At 40.9% G+C, this 18,982-nt stretch overlaps 1 protein-coding gene across 2 annotated transcripts in view; it reads left to right on the top strand.

Annotated features, from left to right (window-relative positions):
* Positions 1–13,983, top strand: part of EPSTI1 (epithelial stromal interaction 1) — a 54,070-nt gene extending 40,087 nt beyond the window's left edge. The window contains exons 8-12 of one of the 2 annotated variants that reach the window (XM_075741779.1): positions 252–335; positions 3,142–3,215; positions 4,746–4,851; positions 11,680–11,712; positions 13,171–13,983. In XM_075741779.1, the coding sequence (XP_075597894.1) occupies positions 252–335; positions 3,142–3,215; positions 4,746–4,851; positions 11,680–11,700 (285 nt within the window). In that variant the 3' untranslated portion in view covers positions 11,701–11,712; positions 13,171–13,983. Of the gene's footprint in view, positions 1–251; positions 336–3,141; positions 3,216–4,745; positions 4,852–8,150; positions 8,252–11,679; positions 11,713–13,170 lie in introns of those variants that run through there. The other variant, XM_075741778.1, reaches the window with a different exon arrangement.
* Positions 13,984–18,982: the final 4,999 nt, after the last annotated feature.

Genomic DNA, 18,982 nt, shown 5'->3' with positions numbered 1-18,982 from the left:
ACACAGAATAGTATGTGCTGTGGGTGCCTTGTTGTGATGTGCAGGTGGACATTCAGCCAAACCGAAGGACTGAGAGGCTTTAGACCACTTCTTGTTTAAATTCTGGTCTTGAGACTAATCTAGTTTTTAAGTAAATGGGATCATTCAACTCTTTCTGTTAATTACCTGTATAAAGATTTGGGAATAAGGTTTGGGATTTTGGTCCACCCTCTCCCCACACCAATATGTTTATATCCTCTGCTGAACAATAGACTAGGAGCCGTATTTACAAGCAAGCTCTTCGAGAGGATGAAAACAGAAGATTGGAGGAAATGAAGCGAGAACAACGGAGGAAGGTAATTATACATTAACAGTTTGCATATTGTATCATTTTTGCATGCTGTGAAACCAATTAGATACATTGATTACTTGTAGCCTACGCACAGAGCTTCTCTTTAGCAAAAGTGATTTAGTCACTGTTTTCAAATATTGTGAGAGATGAGGCAAGCTGTAAAATTTGGCCAGGGACAGGACAGTTATCTTCTGGGTTAAAGGCTATTTGCATCTGGATGACTAGCTTCTGTTTGCCTCTCCGTTTGAACAATTGTGCAGAGCATTTTTTGACCACGGCACCCGATTTCATAGGCTAAGGAAACCAATTTCCTCTCTTTCAGGCAGAAGTAATCTTACTGAGATATTCATGATGATCTCAGACTCTGAATAGTGTCTTTCTAGAGAATGGAGGCCTGTGTGCCCTGCCTTCCAAAATTGGAAGTGGAAGCACTCAGATTTGCTGTTAAGTCTGTATGCTTCTCTACTCCTTTGCTAGCCACTTAAATGAAGAGTTTTGAATTGTCTAAAAAGCAGGCATGCCATAACTGCGAGTTTACAGTTAAGTCCATCTTCTGCATATGCGACACACATTGCCTGAAATGCGTCTGAACCGCCATAGCCCCTCTGGCACAGATCTGGGTAACATATCTACATAAAGTTCATTTATGCAAGGCAATGGCACTGTACTAAGGTACTAAGTTGTCTGTCTTGTCGTCGGCTCTGATTGATTGTGCAAGTATGGGGAGGGCAGCAATGGAAAATCATATTAGCAAATCAGCTGAAAACATATTAGCAAATACTCAGCCTCTTGTTACGCCTCTGCGGGTACTAATACCCAAATTAATGTTAGACTGCTTCCCCAGTAGCAAAATCTTACATAGCGCAACAAATTCCATGCAGTGAGTTTCTAATAGAGCTGGACAAGTGACTCAGCCCCCCTCAAGGATATCTTTATTTAAATGTTGGGGACAAGTGTCCTTATTTCATAGTATTCTAGCAACCAGGATACTGGAAACAAACAGGTGGGGAAAAAGGAGGCTCTTAATTGCTTTCCCATTAGGTATATGCTGATTCCCAGGAATTATACAGAGGAAAAATGTTTGAAAGCTACTCCTGACACATGTAGGACCTGTAGCTCTTGTATTCTTTACATTTATTCCTCCATAGAGAAAATAACTATAGATGTGAATTAGCATGCTCCTACTTTATGAATTTGGTTTAAGGGACTCATGTAGAGCTTTAGACTCTTTACCAATTTCCAGAGATTGCTAAGAAGATGATGGTTGCTTCTAAGGCCGCTCTTTCTTGGTACATGGTTCCAAGTGCTCCTTGCCTTCACAGCTGCTGCTACCTATTGCGCAGAGTAATGCACTACTTTTACAAACCTACTGTAAATAATATGTATTTTAAAGGCTCCAATAATTGTCCCTCAGATATATGTTGGCTCGTTTCTACTTCAAACTGATATTTATTAAAGTAATTGTGAATTCTATCTTGTGTGTACCTCCTAGCACAGTGTAGCTATAAAACGTATAGGTATTGTCAGTTCCTTTTTTTTTTTCCAGAACAGGTTTTAGTATGTATTGCTTGATTTAGAAATTTTCAGTACGCTTTGAACACTGCAATATACACACAATATATTTCAGAACATTACTCCAAGAGAGGACTCAGCATATTGGAAAGTCAGATACTGGGTTTTAATTTTCAGGTTGAATAGTTATTTAAAACAGTGAAAATTAAGGTTGGCTTTTTTATTTCTTAATCCTGTTTCTTCTTTTAGGGCTAGACAAATATTGATACACAACACATTCGCAGTTATTGATTTTCTTCATACATTTATTGCATAGTTTTTATTTAATGTTCCATTTAAATTGATTTTTTTTAAAAAAAACTTTTGTGGTTCCATTCAGTTATTGAAGCTTTTATCTAACCGCATCATTTTATTTTAGTTCCTATTCCTACTGCTGCTCAGTTGCTATAGAAAATATGAAAGATGGGTCTGTTCCTATCCCTTCCCCCCTCACCCTGCAAGCCAATTTTTCTTTGCAGAAAAATCTGCATCTTCAATTCTTGGGTGCATTGCAGGGAGGAAGAGCCAGACAAACAAGCACGCATGCAGAGCAGAGTCATACAAGCTGTGTTTCCCTTGCAGTCCTGACTAAAATTGCATAAGTAAACCGTCCTCTGAAAAGAATTCCCTTTGACACTGTTTATATACCTTAATATTACATAATGGAAGGACAGTAGGCTGCTGCAACGCTGGGAGCTGGCACACGCTTTCACCACACCAACAGGTGCCATTTGCCCTTCCCTCACCCTTTGGCGAGCCCCAGGGAGCTGGAGGTGATGCACCGTGCCACATACCCCCAATCTTGTCTTCTCCTCATGCTCCATGGAGGCAGGAGGTGAAGGGCATGACTCCTTCGTACCCTACGGGCGCGACGTCTGCGTCTGCTCCTGCTAGATGACTTCAGCTTTCTTTCCCCTTGGACCCACAGGGAAATTCAAACCCATGGGTTGGGGCAAGGGGAGGCAGACTGATGTCTGGCATACCCCTTTAAATGTAGGACTGTAAATGTCTGAATCCTGTAACTTCCCACTTTTTAAGACACAAAACTCATTCAGCGCAACAGTGAATGGAGGAATGAGCTCAGTTTTTAACATAGTGTTGTCACATAAATAAAATGCTGTTGAGAGAAGTTCTGGGAATGACATGTGGCTCTAGATGAAGTTAACACCATGTGCAATTAATTGGGTTTGCAACATAGGTATGTTAATTAAAATTAAGTTTGTTGGTTGGTTGGTTTTTTTCACTTTTATCATTCCCAGGCTGAATTAATGGAATTTAAACAAAAACAAGAAGAGGAAGCCAGGATGAGAGCACATCAAAACGAACAGAGGAGGTATGAGGCAAAAATGCAGAATACACATTAATTGAATTCCTACCTGGAAAGAGTCTAAAAATTGCAGGCATTCATGCTTTAGAAGGCGATTGCGATGAGGATCCCTGACCTCACCTCTGGTTTAACTTTGCGTTCAAATAAGCTGCTAATATCCGTCATTGCAACTGCTCACTGTAATGCACTATGGCCCAGAGTTCCTTTTTCACATTATTTATCCAATCAGAGTAGGATACGGCATAGGGTAGAAACTATTAGTAGTTTCATGGGTAACTACTGGTACAGTAGTTTCAAATGAGAAACATTTTATTAATTTATTTACTTCATTTTACTTTATTTGAGAATGAGCTACTTGTCCATGCCACGTTTTGCAGCTGACTGTTGCTGAAGTTGACAGATCTAAAGGTGGGATTAGATACGGATCCAGATAGAAGCTGTGGTGCAACAAGGCTTTCTGTAGCCGCATTGCTGCCCGCCCCAGGCTGTGCCCCACTGCTGTGCCCTCTCTGTGCTCAGCGGTTCTAATCTTGCACTTCTGTCACTTAACTGACTTCACATTATCTTGAAGCACAGCTTTATTCTCAGGTTTGTTTTCTGCTGGTAAAAAGAAGCAATGTTCAGGCTCAAAAATAAAAACACCATTTGTTTCTTTTTTTATACCATCAGGGAAATATTAAAAAAAAAAATTACTTCCATAGGCAACCACTCTCCATACTGTTTTCATTTCCTTTTTTTTTTCTCTAGCAAAGATATTGAGATAATTACCCATAGAAGTTAATGAGGGATTTTTGATTCAGTCCATCTCACATCCCTAGACAGAAATAATCCAGTATCTTGCATTTTACATCATTCTTACCAATAGCATTTTAAAACATTAAACCAACAGTCATGTCTAAGCATGTGTGTCACTCCTAAGCATTAATAGGGGGGAAAAAGAAACAGTTTTCAGAAGGTTTTATAATACTTAAAACAGATTGAGGACAAGTGTATTTGTATGTTTGCATGATTTCCAGACTGATAAAGCAGTACAAGAAAATGCTAGAGTTGATTTCAGAGCTGGATGGTAGGGAAAGTTGTCAGCTACACAAATTGTCTCTATTAGTAACAAGCTTAAGTGGGTTTTTTTCATTGGCATTTGGAAATCAGTATTTCTAGAAACTCTTCTTGAGAACTGAAGGCAGAAAGACTACCTAAGCTGAATTGTTGCAATAGCTTACCTCTCTGATAAGGTGGGTGGTAGTATGCAGGTCGTCTTTCTACAGAGAATTTTGATGATGCATTTCTCACAGCAGCTGAGGTATGCCTTTTAATCACAACAGACTGATCACAGGATAAGGATGCACCGAGTGAACTGAAGATGAAATCCATCCTATCTCATGCCAATCCGTGGTTATTCAGCACAGGCTTGAAAAACATAGGAAGATGGGTATTGAACTGAGAATAGGGAAAGCCACTCACAGAATGTTAAAATTCAAAAGTTTTTGAACTCCTCAGCTACCTTCAGTCATTATGCATTTTTTGTTGTATTTTAAGGGTAAATAATGCTTTCCTGGACCGACTCCAGAACAAAACGCAACCTAATAGCATCAACCAACCTGGATATTCTGGGAGTCTGGACTACCTCAGTAACGGCGCCTGGGTAAGCTTTTTGGGCACAGAAAGTGAAAGCAATGGGATTGTTTAAAAGCTTGGGTTTTTCCCCAGATACTATTATGTGTCTGTGTGCATTTAGCCTGCCTGACAGAATGTATTGTCCTGGCTTGCTGCCTACAATAGCCTTTAAGAAGCTCGAGGTCCTGCACATGGATTGGGGCAACCCCCAGTATCAATACAGGCTGGGGGATTACAGGATTGAGAGCAGCCCTGAGGAGAAGGACCTGGGGGTGTTGGTGGATGAGAAGCTCAACATGAGCCGGCAGTGTGCACTCACAGCCCAGAAAGCCAACCGTGTCCTGGGCTGCATCAAAAGCAGTGTGACCAGCAGGTCGAGGGAGGTGATCCTGCCCCTCTACTCTGCTCTTGTGAGACCCCACCTGGAGTACTGCGTCCAGCTCTGGGGGCCCCAGTACAGGAGAGACATGGAGCTGTTGGAGCGAGTCCAGAGGAGGGCCACGAAGCTGACTGGAGGGCTGGAGCACCTCTCCTATGAGGACAGGCTGAGAGAGCTGGGGTTGTTCAGCCTGGGGAAGAGAAGGCTCTGGGGAGACCTTATAGCAGCCTTCCAGTACCTGAAGGGGCCTAACAGGAAATCTGGAGAGGGACTGTTTAAAAGGGCATGGAGTGACAGGACAAGGGGTAATGCCTTTAAACTGGAAGAGGGTAGATTTAGATGAGCTATAAGGAAGAAATTCTTTACTGTAAGAGTGCTGAGGCACTGGCACAGGTTGCCCAGAGAAGCTGTGGCTGCCCCCTCCCTGGAAGTGTTCAAGGCCAGGTTGGATGGGGCTTTGGCAACCTGGTGTAGTGGAGGGTGTCCCTGCCCATGGCAGGGGGGTTGGAACTAGATGATCTTTAAGGTCCCTTCCAACCCAAACCATTCTATGATTTTCTGATTCTATGAAATCCTGTCTTAAATATAGAAGCTATTCAAATGGGAGGAGGGAGGAACAGCTGCTCTTGCAGCAGAACTCGGTTGCTTTGCATGCAAGGTACTTACTGCAAGGAACTGAATGCAAGGTACTGTATTAAGTTCAGAACAAGGATAGTGAAATCATAAGGGATTTTCTGAAAGTCTTTAAATGAAACATGTTTGGAAATGCTGTAAATATTTTAACATGATATTGAAAGTGGAGGAGGAAAAAACATGAAAGGTACAGCTGTTATTTTTCTACCCATATGAAATTATGACAGACCAAACCGTATCCAATTTAAAATGCATAGTATTTGTAAAGATTCTTTGAAGAACAGATATTTTGACTGTAGCGTATTAAACATCCATTAAATCTTTTCAACTATCCTAATGAGGCAGTAATATGACTGTTGTTTAGAATTGCACTCTTCAGTGTTAAAAAAATATTGTATTCCCATCATGGACATTTCCATTAGGTTGAAATTCCATTGCTGAGAGGACCACAGTGCCGAAATGGAAGATTTACAAAGACTGAACAGCAAAAGGAGGAGAGTCTAAGAGAATTCAGTGAATGTGCCAGTATAGAGAAAGGTGTTTAGTTGATAATCAGCTTGAATTGGATTAGTTGGACTGTCTGGTGCAGATATGTATCTTGGCAGATGAATGCCGGGAAGACTTGGGTTCAAACATCTACGAAGTCAAAGCATGATAAAGCAGCAGCTATTCTTGGTGCTGGAGTTTGCCAGATACTGGAACTGGAAAAAAAGAGTGTCTTAATCACTACATGCTTTGGGCAAGCCCTAGGCCATGGTGGAGGGTTTGGGAACCTGGGGCTGAAGTGGCCTTTGTGCGTAGCAGTTCTCTTGGTCTTGCTAAAAGGAAGCAGGACCTGCCAGCTCGACCTCCCATAAGGTCTGCAGACAGCTGCTCAGAGAACCAGTTGGTTAGGGGCTTTACTGGTAGGGCCTTTATCATGTGCCAGGAAATCCAGGAGCTGTTGGAAGCCAAACTACAGATGTCCAGGTGTGTTGGTTTTGCGTGGCAAGGTTTTGGTAGCGGGGGGGCTACAGGGGTGGCTTCTGTGAGAAGCTGCTAGAAGCTTCCCCTGTGTCTGATAGAGCCAATGCCAGCCGGCTCCAAGACGGACCCGCCGCTGGCCAAGGCCAAGCCAATCAGCGCCTCTGTGATAACATATTTAAGAAAGAGAAAAAAACACTTAGAGAGCGCTTTTGCAGCCAGAGAAAGGAGTGAGAAGATGTAAGAACATCTGCAGACACCAAGGTCAGTGCAGAAGGAGGGGGAGGAGGTGCTCCAGGCGCCAGAGCAAGATTCCCCTGCAGCCCGTGGTGAAGACCGTGGTGAGGCAGGCTGTCCCCCTGCAGCCCATGGAGGGAGGATGAGGGGGTGTAGCGATTCCACCTGCAGCCCGTGAAGCAGGTGGAGACACCTGAAGGAGGCTGTGACCCCGTGGGAAGCCCGCGCTGGAGCAAGCTCCTGGCAGGACCTGTGGATCCGTGGAGAGAGGAGCCCACGCCAGAGCAGGTTTGCTGACAGGACTTGTGGCCCCGTGGGGGACCCACGCTGGAGCAGTTTGCTCCTGAAGGTCTGCACCCCGTGGAGGAGACTCATGTTGGAGAAGGCCGTGAAGGACTGTCTCCCGTGAGAGGGACCCCACGCTGGAGCAGGGGAACGATGAGTCCTCCCCCTGAGGATGAAGAAGCGGCAGAAACACCGCGTGATGAACTGACCGTAACCCCCACTCCCCGTCCCCCTGTGCCACTGTGGGGGGGGGGGTGGAGGTTGAAGCCGGGAGTGAAGTTGAGCCCAGGAAGATGGGAGGGGTGGGGGGAGGTGTTTTTTAAGATTTGATTTTATTTCTCATTCCTCTACTCTGTTTTGCTTAGTAATAAATAAGATGAATTCCCTCTCTAAGTTCGGTCTGTTTTGCTCGTGATGATAATTAGAGAATGATCTCTCCCTGTCCTTATCTCGACCCGTAAGTTTTTTTTTTTTTTCATTGTACCTTTTCTCCCCTGTCTAATGAAAGAGGGGAGTGATAGAGTGGCTCTGGTGGGCACCTGGCCCTCAGCCAGGGTCAACCCACTACACCAGGGTACTAAAAGAGTATGAGTAAGAGAGCACTCTGTAAGGCAGACCTGAACCATCTCCTGAAGGATGGCATGTCTGCAGATAGCAGAATTAGAGACTTCAGAAAGGATAGAGTCAACTGATACCTAGTAAGGGGCAAAAAGTAATGTCTGTTGGATGGGACGTGGTTAACAAAGGCAGCAAGGGCAGAAATTATTCTTTTTATTTCACTTTGTGTCCTTTATTCCAATTTGTAAACTGTTTCCTAATAAACTCGAAAGAAAGCCTGTGACACAGCCAAGATCCCCAATATCTAAACTCAAGCATCTCCATCAGAGCGCCTGCTGTCACCACTGAAAACCATGTCATTGTGTGCAGAGGGAGCGAGGTTTTGCCTTTAGCCAGATGCCATATGTCCTCTTCCACAGCACAGGTGTCGGTACCACCAAACAAGTGCGCTCAGCCCAGACACAGCTTTAACAACAGACAGCTCTGTGATGTACGCAGTCAATCTATGCTTTTTAAAAAATGTATATATTCAACAAATGCATCAACACAAATGCAATAAAACCCTGCATGTAGAAGTGATAAATTTCCTACTCTAATGTTTACTTAATGGCTCCCAAGGAGCCTGCCTTCTGTTGGGTAATACTAGATTATCCATTTTTCCTTTATGCTATGATGTGAGATTAGAAGACTAAACAAAGCATGGAAAGAATAAACTATGAAAGAATATGTCATCATGGAGGAGAATTAAAAATGAGTATTGGTAACAAGAGCAAGAAAGAAAAATACCTCTCAAAAGAGAGGCTGGAGGCTACAACCTCAGTGTCTTTGATTATACCAAGATTCTTCTCCCTTCCCTTGGGATTTTCAGCAAAAAAAGCTGAATTCCAGGTGGGGCTTATGAGTCATGTAGTCTGCACTGTGGTGTTTTACATTACAAGGGAGCTAACAGAAGCAGGTCAGACTATATACTAAGATTAAAAGAAATGAAAAAGGTTCTCAAAGTTAAGATCTGCAGGTAATTTTTGAGCCTGCTCCATCTGTGCAGTGACACTGAAGAGGAAATATTTGTTCTCTTTGCCACTTCTTTTTGTCCTGATCAAACTCTTTATAGTCACAAGGGTTTCACACATCGTGCTGTGTTTTCAATCCACCTGCTGTATTTTTCATTATTATTTCTATTAGCCTGGTTTTCTAAGGAAATGAAGTTTGTATGATCATGCTGTCTGTCTACACATAATAAGGTTTTCAACCTGCTGGCCGATCTTAGTCAAATTTGAAAGGGAGTGTAAGTCTCAAAGACAATTAAGTTTCTATGCATTTCATGAGAGGCAATGGCAGGGGAGAGGAGAGACACCAAAACAGTGCCCCACTCCAAGGGGTGGTTGGAAGGACCTGGGCAGTCCATGCGTTGACCAGCTGCAGCCCTCCGGCCGATCAGCGTGGGCACAGCTCCAGAGCAGCTGCAGCTCTGCCTTGCTTTCCTGGGGGCTAGGAAAGGCAAAAGGGGACATGGATATCCCAGGAGACACAGAGAGAAGAAGGGGAAGGCAAATTTATTGTGTGTGTCTGGGCAGGGGGGAGAAGAACAGTTGCATTGCCCAATTGTCCCCTAATCAATAGGAAACTAGTTTTCATTAATTCATCTGCCCTCCAGACATCTTGTGTTTTATTAGGAATATTTATAAGCTATTATTTCAAGAAGTGTCTTCATGAAAGTAATCTTTTCTCCCTTTTTGGTTATAAATGCCAGGGCACTCTCTGGGTGGTCGTGTGGTTTCCTTTTTTAATGGGAAGACAAATTAATGAATTTCCACTTCTCTCTGTGAGCTACTGCACCCTTGAGGGAGCATCAAGTCTTGTATGTTATCAAGAAAGTTTTTATGTCCTTTGGGCTGCCATTGTCTCTAACATAAGTATAAACCTTTTAGGATAGGAGGGTAAAAAAATAACAGTTGTCATTTTGACATCAAGGTTTAATCAATAAGATTTAATCCTTACTCAGCTGGGAGCTATGACTGAGTATCTGTTCACTGTAGTGGCACAGATGATAAGTTTTCTTTAAATATTAAAACATTTCTATTTTTACAGAAGAATAACTTTAAAACAGTTGCACATTTGTATATTCACTCCCTTATAAGATTTGTCCATGTTCAATTACAGAGGGATTTGCAGAGGCCAAGTGCTAATGCATGACAAGCCTGTAACAAAGCCCTTGTTTATTTTTTACGTGGAAATGGAGCACTGTCAAGGACCCTTTAGTCTTTTCTATTAATGGGGAGAGGTCACATGGTGAATAGATGATATTTATATGTCTACTCTTCTTTAATGAAATACTAGTTGTCTTGTTGAAACTCTCTGAGCTATAGTAGCTATAGTTGCAGAAAGCAACATGACATATTACACCTTCCCGTTTCATGTCCCCATTACACCCGGTGTCATGCATAAGAATGAGAAATGCTCTTTCAGACGCTGACTCTGCTCTTTTAGTGGATGTGTAATTCTAGATATTTGTTGTGGGAAGCGACTATGCCCTGAATACACAGGTGCAGTGTGACAGGAAGCCACGTTCTGTTCCTTTCCCATATGCAGAACAGGAACTGCGTTGATGCTGGATAAATCTGTTTTGAGGAAACATGATTTATGGATAAAAATATTTAAATAAACATGGTTCGTGGGTTAGCACTTGGTTTACTTTTTGTAGCATGATCCATGGGAATGTTTCTTTTGAGTCTCAAACAACACTTGAATTATGCTATTTGCTACCAATTTGAGAGGAAGAATGTCATGAAGTTTACTGTTGAACCACAGCTCAAAGGTCCCTGAAGCTACAAGGCCAGCATGCATGCCTCAGTTTTCCATACAAATCCGTCTTTAATGAAGACTTTAATGAGGTTCTAGATGGGCGAGGTTGAACTAAAAATGCTGGTTTCCCATCACAAAGAAAAAGCTTTTATTTAACATAGGAATATTGGGAATAGAATATTTGCGTGAGAAGGATCCAGAGTGCAATCCACAATGGTTATGTTTTTTAAAATGAAGAATGTGGTTTGCTATCTTAGCTTTAACCTGGTTAGTCTATGTACAATCTGAGTTGGAAAGACTATTAAATGTTTTCCTAAAACTGTTTTGTCATTTGGGTTTTTTTGTTGGTTTGTTTTTTGGTTTTTTTTTTTTTTTTTCCCTTTAAATTGAGAGTAATGTGATTATCTTTCCTGGCAGAATGATGGCAGGAAACTACTCAGCAGAAGTATCAGCATCAATACAGGGACCTCAGATGAGTAGGTCTGGGCATGCTGTAGCTGAGTTTGACGACTTACCTCTGACAAGGCAGTCAAACAGCATATGCAGATGTGTTCTGCCTGGTTTGACTTGGAGCTCAATCATTCTTTCCTTTGCAAATCTCATCCTAAAAGAGAATAGTGGGAGTCTGGGGAGGAGTGGAAGAAACTTTTCATTCCTTCAAATTGTGTGAGATCAAGAAAGGATTGAGGCATCTGAAGGTATTTGTAACACTTCTAGATTGATTTTTTCCAGCAAAAACAAGATATGTTTATCTCTTGAGTCGATACATCCTGCTATTCATATTGAGTTCAAATCGAAGAAATATTTATTGCTAGAACTGGAATCTTACAGAAGGTTTTACTTGTTTTTTTTAAAGTAGAGTTTCAAAAGACAGGAAAGGGCACCAAGTAATCAAGGAAGTTTCACACAACCGGATAACCATAATTCCTTGCATAAACATGTCATTGTACTGTACCTTGTACATTGTACTGTACTAATTTATTTTTTTCTTTAATCCAGGGGCCAAACTACTTGGAATAAAGGAGGAGAAAGGTAAGAATAATGAATTTTTTCATTCTTTTTAGTACCGATGCTGGGGTCAATGTAGCTTCATATTTGACATTTCATTATGACAGCTTATATGTGGCTCAATTCTCAAGTAATATGAGAGGGAATCTTAAAATAAATGCTTTTCAGCTCTGTGTTTGGGGACATGCAATAGCGCATACCTATTCTGAAACACATTCTGGTGAAGAACTGCAGAACCTGTATTTCAAGTCAGAGGAAGTGCTGACGGCATGGAAGGCATCTGCTCAGGGTGCAGTGGCATTTGGTGCTAAAACCTCGATACAGCCACATTCTCCATGTCATGGATGGAGTGAGTAGAATGTGGCTGGAAATGCAGGAGGTGACTCTGCAAATTTTCAGTGGTCTTAAGTGAAAGAGGATGACTTTTTCGTGGTCTGCATTCTTCCTGCTATTTCCCATGAGCAAAAAGGGAGCTTGTATCAGTGGAGGCTGTCGGTGAAATACCACTATTGAATCGGTGAAATCTGGCCCTTTGTTTTCAAATGACCTTTTCATAAGGCTCACTGCACCTATGTTCTTTTCTGAAAGGGGTTCCCTACCCTAATTCGCAGTTCCGATATAAAGATTTGTGCAGAACCTTTATTTCTAAGCTTGGAGAGATTTGAAGCAAGTTCAGGTACTGACACACATTATTCTTGCCTGAGGAGATGGCTTTGACATAATTCTTTTTTTGAAAGCTAGGATTTTAAAAAGAGGAATTTAAAAAAATCAAACTTAAAAAAACACCTTGCTTTCAACCCTTCTTCCACAAATGCAGATATTCTTCTGCGACTTTCTTCCTCATTTTCTGCTCCAACAGTTATTTTAGTATTTTTGCAGCAGGGTTGTATTCTGAAGGTGGTATCTAAATGATATTGTTGGCCTCCTATGAGTCGTCTTTTCAGTTTTATGAGGAGCAAAATTATTATTAAAAATTAACTCAAATTCACTAAAGAAATAACAACGAGTAGATAAAGGCAATTCCCCACAGGGCAAGAAATGACCGTCTTTTACAGCCCACAATGCTATTAGGTTTTGTAAACTGTGGGCAGCTGAAGGAGTTCAATGCATTGGATTCTTTGTTATTTCTCACAATATCTACAATACCAATAATATATTTACATATGAACTGTACAGGAATTATGGATGGGTGTACTTTTTTAAGCCTTGTTTTACTGTTGTTTCGAAAACACATTTCAGCTTGCTACATTAATATATTGTTCAAAGAGTTATTAATATGTCTGCAGATAATTAAGACATTTTGTGAATTAAATTTATGAAAAGATAGAAATCCCTTCATGAAGGCTTTACATAATTAGAAGCTAAAACCTGTCAGAAGAAAAGGGAGACTTTATTTTCCAGTAGAATTAATCCTAGAGAAGTTGATATTTGTTTTTGCTGCAAAAGATAATTTTTAATTCTGTTTTCTCCCTCTTGTTACAGGGTATTGGAGAAATATTAACTTTTATCCGGCCTTGGCCAAATGACCTTGTAAAAGCTCCAAGAAAGCACTCTTTTATCATTGTGCTTTTTTTTCTTACCCTGACTTCAGCTTCACACCCACTTCATGAGCAATCTGCAGAGACTGGTTTCTAGCTGTCATTATTCACGCATATTTGAAGCAGCTGATTATGAAAGTCCTATTTAATTTTTAATAAGAGAATGTCATTTTTTTTCATAAATTGTTTTGCCTTTTGCAGAATGTAATTATCCCAGTCTTTGGGATCTCAGAAAAAGACGACATTAGTGGCTGCAGAAGCTGCAGTAATATCTGTGTTTATGTGCTGCTCTATACCCAGCAAAAAAGGTCTCAGAGATTTGAACTAAAGAAGTAGGTAGGGGTTTTTCTTTTGGGATGGGAAGGAGAAATGTTGCTGGTTTGAGTTTTTGTTTTGTTTTGGTGGGAATTTTGTGGAATTGTTTTACTATTGTATTCAACAGCAGACACTCAAGAAGAAACAGATGTATTGTAGACAGGATCTTTTAAATATGTTCTTAGAAAAATACAACACATGAAAGAAATAAAACTTGAAATAACACTGAAATTTATTCGATCTCTCCCCCATCTTTTGTGATCTATCAGTTTTTCACTTTGCCTGTTTTACATTGGTAACTTCTGTTACATGAGTGGGGAAAACTACTGCAAGGTTAGCTTTAGTTTCTTGCTTTTCTTTGTTCCTCTAGTCTAATGGAATAAATTTATATCTCCCTGTTTCTGCAGACGACAACATTTTAATGCTTTCCAAAAGTCAGATGCATGACTGAGATACTTCTAATGGAAAAGAAGAGTCCACAGTACATGTTAGATAAACCATGCAGAGAAGATGTACATTTACAAGTACATATTAGGCAAAGTAAAACTGAGTAGTTTTTTCAGTGTGCAGGCATGCCACGACATTTTTCCATCACACTTGCAATATGGAAATTTCATAATGGATCACCTGAAGTTTTCTTTTGAACCATGGATGTTGCTATGTTTTTGCTTTCCCCTCTCTGATTCTCTGCAGTTGCCCTTGGCTCTCTTTGCCTCAGAGAACTACTCAAATCTCTCATACTACTAGCTGGCTGATGTTAATAGGAAATGCTTGGTAATGCTCTGTGGTTTAGCCTTTCTTTTAAGTATCTGACACTGGGAAAATTTTGTGGGAAGACTTTTGCATACCTACGCAATGGCACTGTATTCCAAGTGGTTCTTGGCTGTGCTATCGGACTGCTGTTTTGGAAATTAAATTCACATCTCTCTCCAAGAACTGCCTCACCCAGCCTACTGTAGTAGATATCAGGACTGGGGCTAAATGTCTGCAGAGTGGGATATATGTACATGCAGGCACATATATTTTAAAGGAAATGTCTTTGCTTTAATCAGATCCTTGTATTGTACTCTAATCAGACTAAGACTTGTAGGTGGTCTTTTTGAAGCAGTGAGCCTGCAGCCTCTCCGCACTTGACGTACAATACTCCTAGACCCTGCTGACAAAGGCTGAGTGGGAGGGGAAGTCACCATGGTCACCGACAAGTTAAAATTCAGTGTGATCCTGTTGCTGTGTTTCTATATCCACAGAAAAAGAACTTTTTATTAACCTGCTACTTTCACATTCAGGAACAGTGATGGCAAGTCACCTTGAGTAACCTCTTCCATTAAGCTTGTCTACTTTCTTTTGGCTCTCTTCAAAGATGAAACTTGATCACAATCTTTAAAGTGCTTCCCCTTATCCAGCATCTCAATCTCTCATTTGAAATGCTCTCTACAAACTATTTCAGACATTAACTATTCCAGCCCTTTTTAATGGCGAAGTATCTGAATTTTCCCTCTCCTATCTTTCTGAACGGAACAAACAAATCTATATGAACAGCGGCCCAGGAAGTGTCTTTGAAAGCCATAGCCTGCAATGGAGATGATAAGAAGTTACATGCATCCATGAATTGATGTTAGTAGGATGTATGGAAAACGCTGTTCTTATCCTGTTGGAAAGCTTCCAGTATCTCAGAATTACCACCTCCCCACACACACATCCTGCCAAAACTTTAAGCTTGAAAGCAAAGGGATGTTATGACATCTCCTTAAAGGGGTTATAATGAAATGAACTGGTGATAGACTGGGAAAATGGCTTCATGTCTGTCAAGAGTTAGGAACTGATAGTTGGATGTTGTTGCCTACCTGTTAAAAGTAAACCTTTGATAAAGGTTTTCAAATGCAGATAGGTTCCTCTACTTATAACTTACACTGACTGAATTAATTATCTATTGTGCAGTGGCATAAACCTAGATGTTATTACTATATAACAGTAAATGGAGGTTCGTCTTTTTGTTTTGAAAATTATTGTTGTCTCAGTATAATCTGCACTGATGATCTCCTTGTTATTTCACAAACAAACCTTTCAACAGGGAGTGGTACGGGGCTGGAAGTTACTAGAGGAAACCCCCTTGCTTTTTCATTGCTGAGAAAAATTCATTTTAACAAACTGACTAAACCATTATGATCAGCTATTCTGAATTCCAGTTTAACTTGACAGCAAGATTCCTATGTTTAGATTTTATGGTCTGCCTAAATCAGAAACTACCTTCCTATGAAGAAATGCAATGTTCATTTAAGGACTTACAAACTGATTCTCCATTATGTACCTAAAAGTTGTTCCAATGGTTTAACTACCCCTGCTTTTAAAAATATCTGCCTGACTTCTAGTTCAAACTTGCCAAGTTTCAGGTATCTGTTATTGAGTTTTCTTAACCACTTCCATAGTAAATTAAAGAGTTTTCTGCTCTTGGGACTCTTATTTTTTTCAGTGTGCATATTTGGACAGCTCCAATCAATTTGGTCAGCTTTTATTCTTAAAAATATCCCAGATTTGCAGAAAGCCTTAGATGCGATAGGCTTCAGTATAAGTGTATCTTCTTTTTGGTATGTGCCCCACTACCAGACACTGCAGCAGAATATTATTAGCTACTAGAAAGGGAGCTAATCCGTAGCTTACATTTTGTGGTGCTTTATCCATGTTCAGTTCACGCCTCTGCTTCAAGAAATCCAAATCCCTGTCTCCTGTCTTTGAGGGTATCTATCTTAACCACTGGGCTCTCTAGGGTAGTTCTCAGCACCCAGGCTGTGATGGCTCTTCTGCTTTATGCAGAATAGAATAGAAATTCATGTGAAGTAGGAAGGCACATGGCTTTAGCCCAAGAGGTGGATGTTCCTGCTGTGACCCGTGCTATGACTCTGCTCCTCATCATAGTCTTCCTTAAGGGCTCCCTCACGTAGTGTACTCACTCTTTTACACTTCCAGATATTTGTTTTCTCTAGTCCTGCTCTTGGAGTACAGACTGTCTGGCAGAAATCCTTTTCATTGCCTGTGGTCAGCATTCCTCCTCCTTTCCCTTCAGTCATGCTCCCTTTCTTGTTAAATTCCTCTACTTCACCAGCTGAATTGAATCAGGTGCCTGTAATCCATGAATTCTTCTTTGGCACTCTTGACTCCCTCATCAACAGACTCTTTCTCTGCTATATCTTATCAAAGAACAAATGGGAAAAATACTATTGCTTTTTGCTGCTTCAACTTAACTTTTTTCTTTTCCAATCATTTCTCTCTCCTTTCTGAAAGGCAGATGTGTTTTCCTAACTCCTCTCAGTGTCCCCTACTTCCTTTCCCATTTTGGAATGGGGCTGCATTAGGAAGAACATTGCCAGTGGGTCAAGGGAGGTGATGCTTCTCCTCTACTCAGCACTGGTGAGACACATATGGATTTCTGGGTCCAGTAATGGGCTCCCCAGTACAAGAAAGACATGGACATGCTGGAGTGAGTCCAGCAAAGGGCCAAGAGGATGATGAGGGGACTGGATCATCTTTGGTATGAGGAAAGATTGAGAGCTGGGACTGTTCAGCCTGGAGAATATAAGGCTCAGAGAGATCTTGTGTGTAAATATTGGAAGAGGAGGAGTACAGGAGATGGAGCCAGGCTTTTCTTGGTTTCTTGGTGTGCAATGACAGGTCATGAGGCAGTGGGCACAAGTTAATATACAGAAAATTCTGTCTAAACACACAAGCCCTTTTTTTTTTTTTTTTTTTTTTTTTTTTTTTTTTTTTTTTTTTTTTTACTGCGAGGGTGATCAGGCATTGGCACAGGTTGCCTGAGAGGCTGCTGAGTCCCCACCCTTGGAAATACTCAAAGCCAAACTGGACAGTCCTGAGCAACCTGCTGTAGGTGACCCTACTCTGAGGAGGAAGATTGGACTACATGACCTCACCTGTCCTGCAGTGATCTCCTACTCTGTCCATAGCTATTTTCCTCTTCTGCTATCACTCATTTCTTCCCTCAGCCTGCATTTTCCACTTTCAGCTCACAATCCAAGAAAGAGTTGATGTTTCATACTGCAGATATAAATGAAAATTTTTATGCCCCAATTAATTTTAGCTGCTGCCAAGCCTCTTTTTTAAAAAAAAAATTCTGTAGCTTGTTTACAGTAATTCTACACTTTTAAAATGAATTCTTAAGAAGTAGTTTAAATCAATATCTCAAATTATTTCTTTTTATCTGAACCTTGGACTCAACCCTTTGTCTTCGCCCTCCTTTCTTGTTAGCAACAGCCATTCCTGGTCCTCCTGAGCTCTGGCCATGGTGAATCTCCTCCAGCTCTCTGCTGGGCAGCTCTGGATAGCTCTGCAGGACCCTGGACGCCAGCTTCAGTGCATCTGAGGTCTGAACTGCTCACTTCCCTCCCTCCCCTGTGGAGGAGGAACCTGAAAGTGTCTCATGTTATCTGGAATAAATGCTTTCTCTTGTCTTGGCCTTAAAGGAGTCACCTCAGTTCCAGCAATCATGGGTAGGCACTCAGCAGATGGTGACACTGTTAGTAGAGGGGAAGCGTTTGCTGTGACTGGGGCTGGATAGAAATGCAAGCTTAAAGATGAGAGAAAATTCACTTGATCTTCTTCAGTCTCTCATCAAAGGCTTTCCAATTTTCAAACCGTTCTAGGGATCTCATCTGAGCTCTCTTCAGTCTGCTCACATTAAAAAAGGGTGGGTTTTTTCTTGCCAACATTAATTCATTTTTTTTTATTTCACTTACAGCCCACATTCCTTGTTCCTAGCTGTTTGATCTTTGCACCTAGCTCTTTAATTAAAAGAAGGCAAGCCCAGATTTTCCTACTGTCTGGACCTCTCTCTAGAAGCTGTCTCTCATTCAGTTAGTGCCAACCACAGCATTTACCACCAATATGTCTCTTGCCTTCCCTTTCAGTCCATGAACTCCCCCGAACTACATTTGGATAAGAAAACCCTATGAGAAATGTTATTTTTGAAAGATCATTCCCATTAAGTATTTTCTTTTAAAATTTCTCTAGTAAATTTTTAATTGGCTTACCTAGACTTTGAATAGTTTGGGTTTTTTTAAATGAGAAAGTCGGATGCCCTTATATAATTCTGCTATTTTAACAAATGCACATTTTGTCAGACTAGTAATCCCACCAAAAATGCAATTTATTTATCTTTAAAGTTTTATCATTCATTAAACCATCTTGTCTGGTATTAATTATGCTGTTCACCCTTAATTCTTTATTGAGCATATCCTATTTCACCTTCCTGAGATTTTGCCCTGGGTAAGCATTAAATTGACAGACCTGTAGTTACATTTTCAGCACATTATCCTTTGGAAATATTGAAAAACTTGTTTCCTGTCTTCTCTGTTCAATCATTTGGACAGTCACCATATCTCAGAGGACATACCCAGTATCCTACTTTGAAAACAGCAATTTAACAATCTCAT

This window comes from Balearica regulorum, chromosome 1 (genome assembly GCF_011004875.1).
Source record: "Balearica regulorum gibbericeps isolate bBalReg1 chromosome 1, bBalReg1.pri, whole genome shotgun sequence".
NCBI classification, from domain to species: domain Eukaryota; kingdom Metazoa; phylum Chordata; class Aves; order Gruiformes; family Gruidae; genus Balearica; species Balearica regulorum.
The sequence above is the reverse complement of the archived record's forward strand: the minus strand, read 5'-3'. Positions and strand labels throughout refer to the sequence as shown.